Source organism: Pocillopora verrucosa, chromosome 4, assembly GCF_036669915.1.
Source record: "Pocillopora verrucosa isolate sample1 chromosome 4, ASM3666991v2, whole genome shotgun sequence".
In the NCBI taxonomy this organism is placed as follows: domain Eukaryota; kingdom Metazoa; phylum Cnidaria; class Anthozoa; order Scleractinia; family Pocilloporidae; genus Pocillopora; species Pocillopora verrucosa.
The window spans coordinates 10102176-10122382 of NC_089315.1; the positions used below are offsets into that span (position 1 = coordinate 10102176).

Consider the following 20207-nt stretch of genomic DNA (forward strand, 5'->3'; position numbering starts at 1 on the left):
TGACGGGCAGTTTTCCATTAACCTCTCCTTCTTTAATAGTCTTACACCAGTTCACTTTTTTTCCATACGGTGATCGCATTTTAGTAAACAATCCCGTTCGGGCGGCTAGTATGCCGGCTGATTATGTCCTCGGCTGAGAGAATGTCCGAAAAATGAATATTTAGGCGAGAAGTGAAGCTTCGAGGGAATGTGTAATATTTTGAAGACAAACTCACGGCCAAGGACATTATCAGCCAGTATATCAGGAAGCCAGAAACGGGATTATTTATATTATAACCCTCCCATTAATTTTCACCTCGTGCTAAAGACAGTGTTGATCCGATAGTGAATGCGTATTTGCGATATCAAACTGGCTTTTAGATATCACTATCACTGGACTCCATCAAAAGAGTTTGTTTTTCTTCCGTGTAAAATTATAGGAATGGAGAGATAAAACTCTTGAATTAAGTTTCTTTCTTTTCGAAGGAAATAATTGGAGGACAAATATTAACGTTGAAGAGGGTTATTGCGTGATATCTGTCCGGTGATTTTGCACCACGTGACGTAAAGTAGCCATTAAAATCGCATGAAAATGAATGGGTGGGTCATTATCGATGAACATTGGTAAAAGTAAGTTGACAAGGTGCGATCTCTAAAAAATCTCTTTCGTTTTATAGCCACCCAAGAGTTAAAGGTTCTTGTTGATTTGGCCTTCATCTCTGCTGGTGAAAGCGACATGGAAACTAAACGCATAACCAGTTTACACACCAGCTGTTTAGGTTTTGCTCCTCTGATATTTGACCTCAAAGAAACTAAAGACGATAAAGTGGGCTTTGACGAACTGATAAAGGCTTGTGAACCCGTGTGGAAAACAGTGGAGACAGATCGAATGTTACCCAAAAAATTGGTAAAGTACTTGGATAGAAATTTGAAGCCGTGTTTTCTACTAATGTAATGTGCATGTTTTCTTGATAGTCTTTGCCACCTTCAACTTTTACAGAACCAGTTTAAACATTGAATTTGTTGTTGTATGAAATACCCGTGTATTTTGTGCGCACATAACATGAGTATAAAAGTTGTGCGATTCTTCTCTGTTGTCGTGACTAAATGCCAAGTAATAAAGTTCCTATTGTTAAAACGTTCGTCGACCAACACGTATCACAGTTGTGGTTAGACTAACGACCGAATATCTACAAATTTCCGCCTTTAACGCAACTCTAGCACTGGCAAACGTTTTTCCCATAGACTGTAAATGGATGAAAATCATGTAAAGAAATGAATATGGAAGCGATCTTCGCAGTAATGAACACTACATAAGCAGTAGTGAAAATAAGACCTGAAAAAAATTCAGGCCTGTACGGGCCTGATTTTTTATTTTTTAAGGCCTTATTTTCGCTACTGCTTAAATAGTGTTCATTACTGCGAAGACCGCTTTCATATTAATTTTTTTATTTCCCACTGTTTTAAATTCATTTCAATATATCATAAAGGGTAACAAAGGAAATTAAAAAGTGGGACCAAATACATGATTGATGAACATCCTATACATTTTTACGTAGCGCGATACCAGCAAACATCTGGAGTGGCTAAAAACTGTCAAAGAGTCTCATGGTTCGGTTGCTATGACGTCATTAGCACAGGCTAAGAACATCAACTCCAGTGGTGTATATGTTGTGGGTCGCTTGGACACTAGAAACGTTCCGTCAACACAACAAGGAAAGCGATTGTCCTCCAAAGATGTTATTCGACTGACAGTTACCCTAAAGGGTGAGAATGAAGAGAAGCAGACGAAATCCTATTCCATTAATGAATTGAAGGATTTACAGAGCAAACTGATGTTGATCGCAGGAAAGGCTGAAAAAGGGAAGGAAGACGTGGAACGGTTTGTCAGGGTAAGTCACACGTACATGAAAAGTATGTATCACTTTTTTTTTGATAAAGAGAGTTTCTGAGGCTTAATTACAGTTGGGGAACAATTAGTCACGCAAAGGAGTCCTGCATGCTAATAAGCCAGTCGCTATTTCTCTGTTGAGTCTGCACTCACGATTTTTTAGGTGGTTATGTTATTTAGCACGAGCTGCATGTATGTGCAGATTCTGATTTGAATCTGCAGTATCTCAGTGTTTGAGAATGTAATGTGGACAGTTATCCTTCAAAGTTGGTGTTTCTAGAGGCAAACAGAATTATTTTATCTAATTATAGAATCTTGAAGGTGTCATGCGTTTAGCGACAGCATACATCGACCTCTTTGAATCCGGTTACATTCATCGCATGGATTGGAAGCGAGAATTCCGCTGTAGCAAAGACCTAGTCGCGGGCGAATCGATCGCGAAAGAACTGGAGGAGGAAAGCAAATTCATGGAAACGTGTTACACGAACTGGAAGAAGAAGGTCAGTGACGCAAGGAAAGAGTATAAAGAACTAAACTTCTTCACAACACAGCAGTTGATGACACTGAGGAAAGAAATTGCGACAGTTTGCCACAGCAACGGCCTTATCATGAGCAGCATCCAAGTGCTCGCTTTGCTGGAGAGTGTTCGTCCCAATTTAACCAGCGAACAATTAAAATCAGCGATAGAGCGTGCTTTTAAGGACACAGAAATACTGGAAAACGCCAGAGGCACAGCGGAGCTGCCCTCGTTCTTTCACGTTCCTTCACAAGACGAAATGGTGACTCGCAGGTCAGTGTTTGACAACAACAACTACTTAGGAGCGACTTCCTCGACAGCAACCAGTGCGTCTCAAATACAACCTGCATCGGTCAAGAAATCAAGGCCAAAGGAAACGTCGAAGATTCAAAGTTTCTTGAACGCAGCTACTGATGATGGTTATTCGGAGCAGATCGCTTTGGCTGCTTTGGCGAGTCTGGGTGTTGATGCAGAAGAAGACGACCTCCTTTTGTGGTGTCTAGAAAAAGCGGACGAGGCTGATATCGAGGCTTTGTACGAAGATGCAAAGCAAGATCCCATGATTTGCCGAGAAGTATTCCCAGAGGAGGTTGAATCTGTAGAACTGGAAATGCAAGCGGAAGAGTTACGGTATGTTAGAAATACGAACAAAGTTAATGCAACAAGGGACATAGTTAAAGATTTTTATAATTAAAGTACTGAAGTATTTCTTTTCTTTTCGATTAACAATGTTGGCGTTCAAGAAAAAAAGCTAATTTCACTATTACGGAGGATGCCTGATTTAACAGTTGCAGTTTCTTAACTCTAGCAGAACTTGTTTAACCTTAGTGGTAAAGGTGTGAAGTTGATGGTGTTCGAGATGATATATTAAAGTGACGATCAAATGGTGAAATTTTTATTTCCGCTAGTGCAAACGAAACCGAGTCAGATATGGCACTGGAGATGTCATCTACGTCTACTGAAATCATTACAGAAGAGCAGGAGGTCAGCAAAGACGAAGATAACGAGGCAGAGATTAGTCAATATCTTACACTCTGTCAGCTTGGGAACATCCTTAGGGAACTTTCAGTTCTAGGTAAAACACTTACTTGCACTTATGGAAAGTCCTTAGCCGTGATCTCAGAATTGTCCCCATTGATTGGATCATGAACATGGTTTGAATTTCACATTTTCAGGAACTGGAGCAACAGCTCGCACCTTTCCAGCATTCTTGAAAAAAGGACGACCAAACCTCATGCTTGTTCCAAAAGGTAGGTCGAGTTGGAAGCCAAGGAATATGTAATCAATAAGATGTTTAAAATGTTTAATTACTATATAATGCCATATTATGCGCATAACAGCGAGCTTCTTACAATACGATTTGTCCTTTTTCTTACGCATTTGTTCATAGATGACATTCTTGCTATAGTCCTCGCCCTGTATATGCATGACAAGAAGCAGTCGTTGCCGAGCTGTGAAGAGGTGCTGCTTTGCACTCCTGATACCACTACAGAAGAGGTACAGTGTACTTGCTGGGAGAATATTGTCAGCATATTTATATATTTTTTTTTACAGTTGATAGTAAAAAAAGCCTTTCTGGAGTGTAGGTGCTTAGAATACCACTTCTGAGATCTAACGGTTGTACATTGAAGAGGAGAGGCAGAAGAGTTGCCTTTCAATAGATGAGTTGTCAATGAGTTCTAAATAAAAATTTGGTTTTCCTACCTGAGCAGCACAACCATTCATCATCTGTATTTTTCATCTAACCATTTTCCTTTGACGTAGATCGAGCTGCTATGGAGACGTGCCATGGGGGACGTAGAGGGTCGGTTTTATTGCCTTGTACATGCAGATGTGTTGGACTTCTCTGTTAGTAAGCAAGCAGTGGACTTGCTTAGCCTAGTGACACAGGGAATTGCGGGCAAGGCTGGTGAACGTAAGTTCAACTTAGAGTGCCACTAACTACCAAATTTTTTTGATAAAATATCTCTCCTGTAATTACTGATCATCTTAGTGAAAGAGTTGTTGCAATTCTTTAAGCGGCTCAAGCCTTTTTATGTTCATTACCGCGCTTCTTAGGACCTGCTGGGTCGGATAATATTGTTACGCCATGCTGGGAGCCACGCTACAAGGCTGGGATGAAAAAAATAAAGATGCGTTGCCAGGACAGGAAATGGTTTTTAGGAATTTCCCTTTTTTTTTTTTTAACATTGAATAGAAGGAGGGGGGGGGGGAGGAGGTAACAATGACATGTATTGCTTCAGAATGCGGAGACTATGGTTGCACGTTATCTTCATATGCTTTCCCTGGAGAACTGTGAGTGGTTTTTTATTACTTGTCAGATTATGGCCTGGTGGTAATTTGCAGTAGCGAGAATGAAGACCGTGCCAACATAGTAGCAGCTCTTGATCAGTATCGTGTTGCTGCTCCACCTTGTCCTTCACCAGAGGACTTGAGTAGTTACCTCAAGCATCAGTTCGAAGCACCTCCTTCACAGTACGGATACATCGGTAGTAGTAAGATAACTTGGACAACAGCGGGATCTTTAGACCCAGAAAAGTAAGTTGTCTCCAAAAAAATTGTAGCATTGGAGCCTCCATTCTGGGGATACCCTCGGGGTTAGAAAAAAGTGGCCCCGGAAAATGTTTTCTCATCGATTCACGTGACAGCTGCAAAGGTTGTAGAGGAATTTAGTTCTGGTGGGACTGAAGTCTTTGTTTCTTGAATGTCCCAGCTGTTTAGTTCAGAATTAATGGCGATCTTCTTTGGAAGGGAACAGGTATGGTTAACTAGCTGTCTTTTTTGTAGACTCTCTGTTCGAGTTGTCTCGTCACACCGAGGAGGATTGGGAAAGACTTTGTTTGTTCGTCGCCTAACAGAACAGCTGCCCAACCTTGTAAACAACGACATGGTTATGACAAATTTGCGAAGACAAGATTCTAATACATTCTTGCACGTGACCGTACCTCTTCATGGGAACTCCACCGATTCATCGACGCTTGTAGGTGCGCTTCTTCCGCATGCAGTGAAGGTCAATGTACCGCTGTCCCGTATTTTTCATCTAGACGTGTCACCTTCGGTAAGAAACTTAATGCATATACATAATGCATGAGTCTTAAAGAAGTGAAACAGGGAAATTTAGTATACCAGCTGAGTTGATAACGTAAACTAGCCACTTTATAGAGTTTCAAAGCTGACTTTTAGAGCGTTAGCCCTTCGTCAATCGTTCTGACGAAGGGCTAACGCTCGAAACGTCGGCCTTGAAACTCTTTACGGTGGCCAACTTACGTTATCAACTCAGTTGATAATACTAAATTACCCTGTTATACTCTCCCACCGACACAGAACCGCAGTTTCTTTAGAAATTTAGCCCCTTTATTAGAGAAGTGAAACTTCACTCAAATTTCCTAGTTTCCAATCCTTTTGAAATCCTTATACGCGTCAAAGGGCTAGATTAGCACTTCATAAAGAAATGCTGTTATTCTGGTATTAAAATTTCGTTTCACTAATTACTTCCAGGGCAATACTAGCAACAACTCTAGAATAAGTGTTTGTTAAATGTTTGCGGGCTCACATCGTTATCTTTTCCTGCCTAATTGCAGATCATATGACAAAAATTGAAACCAGTTTTTTCATGAAATATTTTCTTCTTCTTCCAGATGAGACGTGGACTGGATACTCTTCTTTTTAACCTTCTTGTCCTTGGCTGCCTTTGTGACAAGATGGGGAGAGTGTGGAGAAGACGAAGCACAGACTTGTACATCATTGAGATTACGACTACAGCTCCCCTACCCATGGGTTTCACTAGGGAGGAAGAAGCTCAAATTCAAGAGGTGAGTAAGAAAGCTAAAGAGTGCGAATTTCATTTACAAATATCACATGTAAATCAATAGATTCAGGCAGTAACATATTTGGGAAGAGGTTTCTGTCCATTGTACTGTTGGTGGAATTGAAAAATACATAGTTTTGGGGAAGGAAGATGCCGAACCGATAAAAAGTTCATAAACATTTTAAAAAAAGTTGTATAAACATTTTAAATTAAGTCAGCATAGGGATAAGATTTTTACTCCTTTTTTAGCAAATGTATTCTTAGATCGCATGATATTAGCAATATGTTTTACCTTTAACTTTTAGATCTCAATCTGTTGTACATTGTGATTTTTTAACTAGGTTTTAATTAAATTCTTAATTAGGCTATTAATTATGATAGGTTTTTTTTTAGTTGTAACAAGGTTTATAGAGGGCCACAAGTTCATTAGTTCTTAACTATTAAGTGTCACCCTCTTTAAATAAAGTTTGATTGATTGATTGATCAGATAAATACTGCCAGTTCAACGTCACAAAGTGAATGCAGATATGATTTCTATTCCAAATGGACGTGTATTTGGATATCAAGATGTAAAGATTTGATTCTTCCGAAAACAAATGAATAACATTTCACATTTTTTCTCTCTCGCTATAGCGGACAATTAAGTATTTTGCCCAAAATCCTGACTGACGTATAAAGCGATGTTACGATAATGGAAAATAAAGAAACCAATCTTTGGGTGCGAACATCAGAATCTCCTACTTGTCACGGGATCTTTTTTCTGTTCGTGAGCCACGTTATAAACTTTATGTTCTGTAGTTACACATTATTTCATATGTTTAGCCCTCGAGGGTATCTGGAATAACGGGAGTCGACTGTAATTACAAAACATAACAACAACAACAACAACAACAACAACAACAAACTCAAAAACTAATTGTAATAGAAATGAACTTAAAATCTGTGGCGTAACCAGGTCCGGCAGTAAAACTCTTTGATAAAAGCAACCCGGCTTTTGAAAAACCTAACGTAAAGAAAAGACTGACCTAGGTGCAGTAAACTAGCTGCCAGGAATAACCAGGCGTAATAAGATCTATTGAAACAGAATAACCCATAAAGCTTACACTCTAAGAAACGCCCTATCCACCGAGAGAGACGAACCAGAATGTAGACGAACCAGAATGTAAAAGCACCAACTGCCCTGTCGCAGACACAAAGTTTTGCTCACGTAGAAATACCATCTACAAGATCAAAGGCGACAGATGCCAGCAATTCTACGTCGGCAGCACCAACCGACATACACGCGACCGCGTAAAAGCACATGTAAACAACAACAAATCATCGGTGTTCAAGCACTTACTCGTATGCCAAGGGATCGCCAAAAAAGCGAAAATAAAATTTGACATTATCGACAAACACAATGACCAAGTAAACCTTCGCCTCCACGAAGCACTAAAGATTAGAAAATTTAAGCTCGAAATCAACTCCAGGGAAGAATGTGCCGAACTCAAAGACCTTTTATTCTGACCACATTATTTACCCTGACTTTATTTATTTTTGTTCTAAATGTTTCCTGTCCTATTATCTGCCGAACCCTTATTATTTAGCCTAACACCTCGCCCGATATACTCTCCACTTCAAAGATTCCATCTACATTCCTTGATGATGCCGTAGATCTGCGAAAGCTTGGAAAACTAAACTATCGTAGCATACCTGGCTTCTGCGACACTTCCGGGACTTGTTAAGCCTCACCGGCGGTAAATTTGAAAATGAATTGGCGGAGTGCGCGCCACACAATATAGAAAATGGTCTCAAAATCATCAGAGGGGTGCATATTTTTCTAGGTTTCACTAAAATCACTCTGAATAAACCACCTTTACCATATGACTTTTGAAGAAGAGAGATTATAGAGGACCCCTGTACCTTTGTTTTGGCTTTGAAACGTCTAGAAGACATATCAAAACAGATATAAAACCTCGCTTCTTCTACATATTGCTAGTATGAGAAACAGCCCTTTGCCTACTTATGGACGCAATTTTGCGGATGAACTCTTCTGCTGCTTTACCACATAGTTATTTTAACTTGATTGTCAGGGAAACAAAGTGATAGCAAATCACGATTTTCTGGAGATGTCGCTTATTGCCTCGGCTTTTCTGCTAAATGTGTCATCCACGGGCTCAAGTGGACCTTTTACAAAAGTTCTGCGAGCATGTTAATTTTCTCTGAGTTCCACCTCCTCTAACAATGCGGCACACGATCGGTGATTAGTGCTGAAATTGATGAGCAACGAGCATCGAAACTAACCAATGCCGCGTAAATAGTGTTTGACACTGGAAAAAAAAAAAAAAAGGTGAAAAAGGAAGGACACTTGTCCCTGCGTTGGTTCAACTCAACACAGTGTGTGCTTTTTTTTTTCGTTTCGAAGAAACAAGTGTCAAAGTGACTTTTAAGACTTCATTGCGTCCTTAGTATGATAGAAAAATTGTGTAGGTGGATTTTTCCAATGAAAATCGAATCCTAATCGGGTAAGGATAGAGCCGTTGTTGAGTAAGACATAGAAAGAGATGAAAGTGCAACCGACGGTTTCAAAATCGAATTCTGATCCAGCTTATAACATACGCTCGCAATGTGTGATTTTTTCCAACAATAGCATAAACAATAACTTACTAAGCTGTTGTTTCTTAGCCACGACTTGAACAGTAAATGAGCTAAAGCAATATTCCCTGACGAGGAAAGCCCAATCAAGGCTCTTCAGGGAGAGAAGGGAATAAAGTAGTCGTTTCTTTATTCGAACTTGATCGTGTCCTGAACTATCTTAGTTCGTGATGTGTACTACACTTTTGACTTTCAGAGGCTATCTGGGAAATCCACAATGTCTAAGCAGCCTTTCTATGATCTGTTGCCAACCATTGAATGTCAAACTCCAAGAACTGTTTTACGCCGTTTTGCTGAAGCTCCAGGTAGTGAAATGAAATTTCCCTGAATCGTACTTCAAGTATCTGATACTATGTTAAGTTTCCTTAAATTTTGTTCCAGATCAGAAAGACTTCAATCCCTTATTTGACGTCAAAGAATTTCGAAACGCACCGTTCCAACGGGTTTATCAATATCTTAAGCTGTCAAATGGAGGAAAGAACTTGGACAAGTTTACGTTTTCACCTGGAGATGTTGATGATGACCAAAGGACTTGCCTCATGCTCCTTCTCAGGTTTGTTGCACATAGCTAACTGGATGCTCTACAGGTGTATACAGATGGTTTTTTGGCGGCTATTCGTTTGGTGAAAGGCACATTAACAGTTAAAAATAAAAATAATTAGAGTTTTCTTGCAAAAGAGACGTCCTTCAAATTTGCCTTATCAAGGATCTTATTCACAAACAAAGAGGAATAGAGTGGTGCCTTGTTCTTTTTGAAGCTAAAATTGTGGCATTGGAGGCTCCATTCTGGGGATACCTTCGTGGTTAGATAAGTGACCCCGTTCGATGCACGAGGCATTTAGTTCAACCGAGACTTAAGTCTCTGTTTTTTGAATTGAGGTTTTTCAAAACAGAAACTCCATTGTTTAGTTTAAACAAAGTAGTTACTATTACTACTATGTCTCCAACAGAAAGTGCGGCATTCCTGATCCCTCTTGGTCAGAGATTCGTCATTTTGTGAGTTTTTTGAACTCGCAGCTCTGCGACTGCGAACACAGCTTTTACTGTGACATGCAGCTGATGAGGACTGTTTTAGAGGGACCCAATGTGCTGAATCTTGAAGGCTTCCGCTCTTTTGTTGTGCGCTTTATGATACAAATGTCTAGGGTAAGTTAGCTTTTCACCTCCTCTCTTGCTCAACGCTCCATAAAAGTCTTGTTGTTTCGGGAAAAAAAATTACTCGATTACTTGACTTTCACTTATAGAAAGGCTTGGTTTTAATGTATTACCATGATCAATGAAGTCCACGAGTTTTTTTTAACATTCTTTGATGGCTTTGCAGTAGCAGTAAGTGCCGTGAGAGGGTATTTCCTTCCTTTTTAGGATTTTGCCACTCCATCCATGACAGAAGAGAACACTGTATTTCATACATATGATGACGAGGAACTTGAACGAAAAGAGATCGAACAATTTCAACTCAGAAGACGTTGGGAAAGCAGGTGAAAGAAGCTTAACTGTTTTTTTTTTGCTCTTTTAAATTCCCATGTTCTATGTGCAGTATGTCTCACCATAGTTCTTTCATTATTCAGTCCTCATCCATACCTGTTCTTCAACCAAGACCACATAACTATGACGTTTCTTGGTTTCTTCATTAATTCCGCTGGTGATCTTGTTGACCCACAAACAAATCGAACTTTGGAGAAAGGTTTAATCTCCAAATCTTTGCGTAATGGTCTGCAGGCCCAACGTGTCGATTTTGCAACAAGCATAGAGACCTTCAAAAAGTAAGTGCCAGACAATAAGTCAATTTGTCTTCCAAACAGAGCCATCGTTGGTAAATTTTATAAATGTAGGAGTCAACATTTACGGTTTCTGATAACACTGAATGACGATACTGAAATGTGCAGGGACAGAAAGTAATTAATACATTGCAGAGAGGGGGTTAGTTTTTAGAGAAACTGTGTCGCTGCGTAGGTGAGAGAGTATAACAGGGTAATGAAATATTATTTTCTAAGTTGATAATGTAAATTGGCCACCGTAGAGAGTTTCAGAGCTGACGTTTCAAACGTTAGCCCTTCGTCAGAAACGTCAGCTTTGAAACTCCTTACGTTGGCCAATTTACGTTGACAACTCAGTTGATAATACCCTTGCAAAATACCCTTATTGATAAATTGTTTACTACGAAGTGTTTGGTAAGACTGATAAAATATCAGAAAGAGAGGTCCTTGGCATATGGCACTAAAATGGGGAATGTTCTACCGGCTTCCATTCATCCTATAGTATGGAAAACAAATGAAAGTTAACCGTAACGTCTAGCTCTTGTGTGACACTTTGATTTATTGTGGTAAATTTTGTACCACACATTACTGAACTCTGTTTTAGAGAGGACAAGTTAAATCAGTTATGTTCTGTGATGGGGGTAAACTGGTTGAACGATCCAGACAGTGCCTATGAATTAACTACAGACAACGTCAAGAAGATTCTGGCTATTCACATGAGATTCAGGTGAGAGGTGGTGATATATTGTTTCGATACGCAACGGTTAGAGCAAATGCAACTATCCGTCTGCATGGCAACGAAACTGAGAAAGATCGAACACAAACTTTATTAAAGCTCTTTTCCCTTTGCCTTATGAAGCACATGGTTTTCACTAACTTCGGAGCTTTAAAATTTACAGATGCAACATCCCTGTGATCGTGATGGGTGAGACTGGCTGTGGTAAGACCCGTCTTATTCGATACATGTGCGGCCTACAAGCAGGGCCTGGAGGACCCCGAAACATGCTTCTCGTTAAGGTAAGTTTAATGTTAGAATTCAAGTATCCGTTTCCATTGTTGGTGTCCTGTCGTCATATTGTGTGATGGTTATGGTGGAAAAGATGATATTGATTCTGAAAGTGGTTCCCTTGGTGCACATTCATTTAGATCTTGTAGGCAGCCCATTTTGAACAAAAGTTCAATTTGACACCATCCTAACAGCTATGTCACTTTCAAGACGTCACATTCACTCCTAGTAGCTGAGACTGTATGACTTTATGACTAATACAGGCGCCAATGTGACTAAATTTTTCACTTTGGCGACCAAATCCTGAAAATTAGTCGCCAAATTGGCGACTAGAATGTTTCATCATAACCTTACCAAAAGATATAGTGAATTAAATAGATTCGCAAAGATTAATCGGCGGCAAACTTCCTCGTTAAGTTTGTTTCCAAAACGCATCACATGCATCTCAATCGACAACTAGACGCCATCTTGGATCTAGGTGAGCTTGAACGTTGTATATCATCCATCCTGGTGTCCACTTTGTAGCACGTTAAAGATCTTTTCCCTAACTTAATTTTGGAGGGTCTATCTAGAGCGCTGACCGCGTAAAAAAAGATTTTGTTTGTCTTTGAAAATGGCGACCAAATTTTTAGAATTGGCTACCACTTTGAAGAATTTAGGAGCCAAGTGGCTATCAGGAAAAAAAATTAATTTCACACCCTGAAATGGCTATTCTATTACATCATTTTCTTGTTAAGGTTCATGGTGGTACAACATACGAAGACATTGAGCTCAAAGTTCATCAGGCTGAGGAAATGGCTCGCGCAAATCAAGACAAGAATATTGACACGGTTTTGTTCTTTGATGAAGCCAACACCACTGAGTCGTTGACCATGATTAAGGAAGTTATGGTGGACCGAAGAATCAATGGTCGGCCTGTTGGACAAGGTCTTGAAAGGCTGCAGTTTATCGCTGCCTGCAATCCTTACAGAAGGTACAGCATGTGTTCTTAGCTTTACCAGGACAACACTTTCTAGAATTTGAATTTCCATAAACTGAGGTAAATTGCTGTTTCTTTGTGTATGTTTCAGGCACACGGATGACATGATCCACAAGCTGGAATCAGCAGGTCTTGGATATCGCGTAAAAGCAGATGAATCAGAAGATCGCCTTGGTATTGATACTTTATAATCTAGACGCCCTCTCGCAATTTTCCCCTTTTTTGCAAAATGTTGTTTTATTTTTTAACTTTGATTTCGAGCTAGCAAATTGCTTTCGGATCTTTTACTCACGGCTTATGTCCCCTAACATGGTACCTAGTTTAGAGTTGTTTGGGAATCTTTGTTCTTGAATGATTCCTATCGGAAGTTCTCCTTTTGCTGTCTTTCGGCAAATGAGGAAAGTTCTAGTCATCCAGACTAAACCATGAAAAAGTCTTAAGGAACTTCAGGGCCATCATGCCCCAAATACGAATACGGATTAACCCAATAACTGAGTTGATGTTGAATTGCCTTCTACAGGTCATATCCCACTACGTCATCTCGTTTACCGTGTACATGCCCTCCCAGGAAGCATGCGCCCGCTGATATGGGATTTTGGTCAACTGAAACCAGATGTAGAGAGACTGTATATCAATCAAATTGTCAGCCGCTTTGTAAGTGTATTATATCACCTCTGAACTCGAGAGAGGATGCTTCTTCCTCAATAATGATCAGCCCTCTGTCGGGGAAATTAATCTTGACCTTTGATATTTACTAGTAAAACTCTTAATTGAATCGACGATGTAGTAAACGGAAATAAACCGTCTTAACATGAAAGGAGGCTGGACCGCGGCAACAATAGAAATGAAACATCTGATCTCGTTACAGCTGTTGTAAATCAGTCCACCACACTTGGCCAAGTTTGTGTCTTTGTATTCCGTTTTCTAAAACAGCCAAACATGTATGTAACTGCCACTAAACTATCACGCGGTTTGATTTCATTAGGTTTTAACTTGTGGATACGCAAAGCGAAGAAAGAAGTGTTTTAAAGCAAATTTCACTCACTCACTCACTCACCCCCTCACTAAGATGCAGACATACTGTAATTAGTCGTCCCAAACTCGCCAGAGCCGACACCATCATCTTGGAATTGTGACGGTGCATAGCCAGGCGTATTACTGTTTGTACTTAGGATTGTTGCTTAAAACGCCACCTTTCGAGTAGGCAAGAAGTAGAAGCACAGATCTAATACCGTGAATTTCTTCGATTGTTTACGATCTGGTGTGAAACAAGAATCGTGGGAACAGTTAAAGTTAATTGGCTGAAGGATTTAATTCAAATACTTATGTAAACGTTGGTGGCTGAATCGATCAATGAACACTTTAGTGGACGAAAGTAGTCCTGTGCTTTTCTGACCAATAGAAAAATTGATTAATTTACTGCCACCATTTTAATCAGTGTAAAAAACCTGCGGTCTCATAAAATACGTTTTGAAGTACATCGTTTGCGGGGCAAAAATTTACAGACATACTTATTTTCAGATTATTTTACCCACAAGTTTGCTGTTGGTATTCTTTGATTCCTCCTTACTTTTTTTTTTTGGACAGATTCTTCACGAAGGCCTACTAGAAGGGGAGTCTTCGACAGTACTAGCAGTCGCCCAGGTTCTGGCAGCCTCCCAGACATATATGAGAGATCAATTGGTGTGTTGACAGTTTCCTGTAGATTTTATTCAGCGTAAGCTTCATAATGAAAATTCCTATTTATAATCACGTGTCGGTGGGGTCAACCTTAAGAGATGATATCTTTTTTGTTTTCATTCAAGGATGAGTGCAGCTTTGTTAGTCTTCGTGATGTTGAGAGAGCCATGCAAGTGATGGTTTGGTTTTATAAGCACGCGGATACACTCGGTAGACTTATGGAAAAAGTGACCGCTGAGCAACGAAGAGTGGAAGGGTTGGATGTCGACGAAGATGATGATGAGGAGGTGGTGATGAAACCTTTCGATATTTTCTCTTCCACTAAATAAAGTAGCCATAGGTAGATTAAGCATTTTTAAGAGCCTGTTGGCATTTATATCTACCAAAAGATTCAGTATCAATACACATTTCTAACACGGTTAAGAGTTTCACACACAATCCTACAAAATGTCAGGTAAAGGAATTTCCAAGTTTTAGAAATCCTTACGTTCTAGTGCAAAACTGTTTTTGTGAAAGGTGTCCTTTTTTTGCATGAGAATTTGATCAAGCACATTTATCGTTGTGTTTTGAATTGGCCTATTATATTATTACATGATCTTACCAATACTGTGCTGAAATGAAACGCATGAAACGCAAAACAGCAAGTAAGCGTGATCTATCTTTTAAACGTCTGCCCATTTGGCACCACCTAAGAACAAGAACAGAAATGTTTCGTCCGTTTCGTCTCTCCTTCCAACCACAAGTAGGTGTTTATGTGTGTGTGACAACGAGGAAGTCCAATTTATTTTGAGAGGTGTACGTAGTGGGGCTCCGACAATCCTGTTTTCAAGTATCATGATATTGTGTATCTGTAGGAATCAATTACTCCTCTTACTCGTGCCCTGGTACTCGCAATTGGTGTCTGCTACCATGCCAAGCTTCAGGAGCGGCGTGAAGAATATCGCACTTACGTGGCAAGCAGCTTTGAAGCGCCATGTTTGCTTTCAGGTGGTCACAAGCAGATTCTTCGTGAGATTTTGAGGTCTGGCAATAGCTTATGTAACTCATGTTCTACTCTTTGTAAAAGAACTAGTATGCCACCCTTTTGGACTTATAACGTACTTAAAGAAAAGACACTCTTTTTAGTTGTTTTTAGCTGATAGTTCTAAACTGTGTATCGTCTAAAGTTAATGCTGTATTCGTTTAATGTTTGGCCACATATTAAATACTTAATACCCGAGAGTGAAGGGAAATGGGAAATCTCAAACTTAATCCTTATCGTACTGACCGAGCGCATGTAAAATCAATACGGCTCGGCTAAGGGCGTGGGATTTTACGGTAACGACCGAACAGGCGAGGTTATTAAGAGATAAATAATTAATTCAAGCAGAAATTGTCACCTTACATCCGGGTTATGTCAGTGAAGTATACCGTATTCCATCAAGGAGACTCATTTATTTGCGGTAATGATTCTCACAGCCGTTAAAAGTATTTAAATATAATAGCGTAACAACTTGGCAGCAAATGGCATACGATCCTTTGATGTCAACTTGTGTTCTTCAAGATTTGAGTAAGCATTATCCGTCTGTGCGCATTACCTATCAGAGCTTCCGTTATATCGACCGTAAGCCAAAGCCATCAATGATGTTAATATTAGTTTAATCCAGCAAGCTATACAACGTAACTCAAGCATCTGCTTTTTGCCTATGACAGTTGCCAAAAAGCTGTGCTAAACGAGTTGGAACTCGGCCCCAATATTGCTCGCAACACGGCCTTGAGCGAAAACGTGTTCATGATGGTGGTATGTATTGAGCTCCGGATCCCATTATTTGTTGTTGGAAAACCGGGCAGCTCCAAATCTTTGGCAAAGACAGTCGTCGCCCATAACATGCAAGGCGATGCCGCAAAATCGGAACTCTTCAAAACCTTCAAGCAGGTGACAAGGTTCTTTCAGATACACTGTAATGTCATTGCCTCTTTTCCCTAAGGAAATAGCCACAAGGGCCGACTTAACCCAGTTGGCTCACTGGTAAGGCACTTAATTCTAACATCCTCTCTTTGCACCAAGAAGTGAAAATTGTGACCAGCATACTTTTAGGAAAGCTTTACGAATTCCTGGGGCCTCCTGTCAACTAGTGAGATTTGAAACTAGAATCAATCATTACTCGGCCACTTCCCTTTGCACGGAAATAAGAGATACCGTATTTACTCGAAAAAGGGCTCACCCTGAGTAAGCGCTGCATTTAAGACAGAAAAGTTAAAAAAGCGCCAGTCTCGTCGCGGCGCTTATTTCAATAACTATTTCATAAGCAGCTGGATAGCTTAAGGGAACTAGAAGCAAATCGTGTAAGGTCATAGACTTAGTTCAAGAGGGGATCAGTGAAGTCGAGGTTGAGCGAAGACAAAACTGGCAGTGCAATCGAAAAGTGACCGAAGAGACAAATAAAGAAATTCTAAGGGTGCCTCTTCTAGTTACTGTAAAATTTTCACACTGTTAGAGGAAATGCTTTCAAATAAAAGGAAAACGTTCCTCAAAGCATCCAATTTTTTGCTTAGCTCGGTCCCTGTATAAGCGCCACTTGCCTGTGTTTACCTTAGGTCCTTTTTTCTACCGGGGGATGACGATCTATTTCACTACAGGTCCATATGGCATCGTATCAGTGTAGTCCTCTTTCAACCCCAGAGGGTATCGTGGCGACTTTCAAGCAGTGTAGCAAGCTTCAGGAAGGAAAAAATCCAGACAAATTTGTTTCGGTTGTTGTCCTTGATGAGGTTGGTCTGGCAGAAGACTCTCCTCTCATGCCTCTCAAAACCTTACATCCGTTGCTCGAGGATGGCGTCACCTCTGCTGATGACGTCATTGAGACTGACGAGAAACCGCAGCGCGTAGCTTTCATTGGAATTTCAAATTGGGCCCTGGATCCTGCCAAAATGAACCGTGGAATCATGCTGTCGCGAGGGGTACCAAGCGAGGCAGAACTCATAGACAGTGCAATGTAAGTGAATTCAATTTCATTTCGCCGTGACATACAGATTTGTTCATGTGAGGGGGTTACTGCAATAGCAAAATGTGTTTTTTAGACATTTCGAAAATCTTTATAACTTTGGTAGAGAAATTTGTGAAACATATTGATCAACAGTCTCATCTCCTTAGAAAATAGAATAATCGTCCATTCCACCTTCCATGGTGTGTTGATATGTTTGCCACAAAATAAATATTTACTTAGTAACTTAAAGCAAGATATAGATGAGGATATTTCCCAACCACTTTGAATTCCCAAAGTATGAACATTTACCCAAGTTTGGTTATAAGCTGCTTAGTCTTGTTTTCGTACATGTTCCCGTCGTTTAGAGTCAAATATGGAAACATGCACTTTTCGCCTTCCCTTACATATGTGAATATTGTTTATTAGGGGAATCTGCTCCTCGGATAAGATGGTAAAAGCTCTTATCCAGCCTCTCATATCTTCACTGGCCGCGGGATATGCAGAACTATACAAAGAACAGAAAAATTTTGAAACGTTGAAGAAATGTGGAAAAGAAGAATTTTTCGGCCTCCGTGACTTTTATAGGTTTGTTATTTTAGAGCTTACCTTCTTACTTGCTCCTTTGGTGACTAATTTGGATACATTTTGTGTTAACTTGCTCTACCTGATAAACGTTTTTGTCTCTTTCCGTAAGCCTTATTAAGATGGTGTACTCCATCGCTGCTAAACAGAGACCTGGTTGGCAGAAACTAGAACAGGCTATCAAGAGGAACTTTGGGGGCCTGGTTGAAGGAGACCCTGTAGAGATATTCAAACGCCACTATATCAAAAAAGATGTGAGTTTACTTATAGAAAACTGTTCAGCTCAATGTCGAAGTTAATTCGCCGTAACTTTTATTTCAATTTACTAAGCCCTTTGATTTGTGATTAAAGCTAGCACCACCCTCTCAAGCAATCAGCTGCGAAACGTGGTTATTTCCGTATTCTGCGTTCAAAGCCGGCTACTTGGGTGGTATTTTTAAATGATCTGTTAGTGGTTGTGGTCACTTTTAATTTTCTCAATCGAAAAGCATTCTTCTAATGGTAGTTCAAACCCTTACCGCAATAAAGGCTATTCAAAAGTAGGCATGCGGTAACCGACACTCAGATTTTTGTTGAAACATCCTAAGAGGTAAATAGCTTATTTTGAAAAAATTACTTGATCTAATGAAACTTCGATACATAGTTTGAACAGAGGCTGATTAAGATCAAATTGCGTTGACATTGCTGAAGCTGTTCGATCTGTTAAGCTTGAAAATTGAATTAGCAATAAGTCACAGTTTACGACCTTTTGTAAGCTTAACTTGACTTTGCGCTACATTCTGTCAATTAAGGAGAGGAATGTGAAAGAGGCCTCCACGACAATACGATTGATCGAGGCAAGTCTTGGAAGGGAAGACGTAGCCGACAGAGCCAATTTCAGGTACAACTGATCTCAACCTGATAGTTGGTTTGTTCGATTGTTGGTTCGCTCGGTTTAATTGTTTTTCTCATTGAAGCAGCTGAAGTGAAAAACTGAAAGAACAGTTTTTCATATTAATCCAATGCCTTACCACTTTTTAGTGAAAACCGTTACCTTCTGATTCTGACTGAAAATTATGCTGCCCTACCCATCATACAACAGCATCTTTTAAAGACAGAAGATAATGCAGTGGTGATCTTTGGAAGCAGTTTTCCAAATGACCAAGAATATACACAGGTAAAAAAACGTAAGGGCAGGCCCTTTGTTCACATCGCACAAGGATAACCACAACCCCTCTCACCTACAGAAGTGGTTTTCTTGCATTTAATCTGGACTTCCAATTAGTGCTGCTTCGGTCGGTCCCCAACAGTAAACATGTCTTTCATATCCCCGCAAGTGAAGATATCAGTGTCATCATGGTAACCAGATTTATCAATAGGGTGGTATTACTTTACATGAAGGATCTGTTAATTTACAAACTTACCAAGGTTGAATTCATCCTTTTTCAAAAGGAAAACGTTTTTACATGAGAACCTGTTTTACCTTTATTTTGGGAGTTATAGTTACTTTTCGGCGGAGTAAGTTTACATTCAGTTGATCTCTGAATTTGATAGTTATAATGTGTAAATGTGTTCTGTAATTTTTAATACATTTGGAAATACGCAATCAATATCTTTTTTTGTAAACAGAACGTTCACTTTTGAATAAATTCTTATACCTCCACGGATTCGCTTGGCTCACGCGAAAGATGTTAGGACAACTTTCGTTGGAAATATTCTTATAAAGTCGCTAGCAGTGCCCGTGGGTAGTATGAAGGGAAACCTGTATTCTAATTGGTTACCCGAGCGGGCAAAATAGGCCCATCTTGCATGCTCGGAATTGCCCGCTTTGGACCTGCGCAGGAAGAAAATTCCTGGGAACTTCCAGAAAAGTTCGTGATTTTCGGGCAAAGTCGTCGATGGAATTGCAAAAAGCAATGAAAAACATTAAGAATGTTTCGACTCTCTCGAAATCATCAAGTCATTCTTGATTATTTATATAGCGAAACGTTTTTGTTGTATATTAAATCCTTTATTTACCAAGCCTGAGGTTAAGATGACTGGATATTAGCCTCGTTATATATTCTTTTTACGTTTATGGACCTCGACTTCGTCTCGGTCCATAAAAGACCCAATTAAGAACACGGCCAATATCCAATCCCGACTACATACTCGGTCAATATCGCATGTGTATCTAAAAGCCGCCATGGGTAATGTATGGTTTAGACGGTTTTTCTCAAGACGAATTAACCTACTCAAATTTAGACCTGATTGTGAGCGCAGTAGTGGTAAGCGCATTTAAATGAACATTCTATGCTGTAACGTTATGTATCCAGATATGTCGCAACATCAATCGCATCAAGGTTTGCATGGAAACAGGAAGAACAGTGATCTTATTAAACCTGGAAAGTCTCTACGAGAGTCTTTACGACGCCTTAAATCAGGTATGT

The 20207-nt window shown here is 39.9% G+C and overlaps 1 protein-coding gene across 2 annotated transcripts in view; it reads left to right on the top strand.

The window, feature by feature from the left end:
* The window catches only part of LOC136280501 (E3 ubiquitin-protein ligase rnf213-alpha-like), a 184377-nt gene that overhangs the window by 22321 nt on the left and 141849 nt on the right, over nt 1-20207 (top strand). For both annotated transcript variants that reach the window (XM_066165803.1, XM_066165804.1), the window contains exons 20-49: nt 657-886; nt 1539-1871; nt 2182-3017; nt 3296-3462; nt 3563-3637; nt 3778-3884; nt 4152-4302; nt 4709-4925; nt 5175-5445; nt 6026-6199; nt 9026-9134; nt 9211-9382; nt 9780-9975; nt 10192-10307; nt 10398-10592; nt 11191-11313; nt 11486-11603; nt 12330-12565; nt 12663-12745; nt 13092-13225; nt 14159-14254; nt 14377-14538; nt 15106-15272; nt 15944-16166; nt 16871-17226; nt 17644-17802; nt 17912-18053; nt 18591-18679; nt 18820-18955; nt 20094-20201. In XM_066165803.1, coding sequence (XP_066021900.1) covers nt 657-886; nt 1539-1871; nt 2182-3017; nt 3296-3462; nt 3563-3637; nt 3778-3884; nt 4152-4302; nt 4709-4925; nt 5175-5445; nt 6026-6199; nt 9026-9134; nt 9211-9382; nt 9780-9975; nt 10192-10307; nt 10398-10592; nt 11191-11313; nt 11486-11603; nt 12330-12565; nt 12663-12745; nt 13092-13225; nt 14159-14254; nt 14377-14538; nt 15106-15272; nt 15944-16166; nt 16871-17226; nt 17644-17802; nt 17912-18053; nt 18591-18679; nt 18820-18955; nt 20094-20201 — 5681 coding nt within the window. The remainder of the gene's footprint in view (nt 1-656; nt 887-1538; nt 1872-2181; nt 3018-3295; nt 3463-3562; nt 3638-3777; nt 3885-4151; nt 4303-4708; nt 4926-5174; nt 5446-6025; nt 6200-9025; nt 9135-9210; nt 9383-9779; nt 9976-10191; nt 10308-10397; nt 10593-11190; nt 11314-11485; nt 11604-12329; nt 12566-12662; nt 12746-13091; nt 13226-14158; nt 14255-14376; nt 14539-15105; nt 15273-15943; nt 16167-16870; nt 17227-17643; nt 17803-17911; nt 18054-18590; nt 18680-18819; nt 18956-20093; nt 20202-20207) is intronic.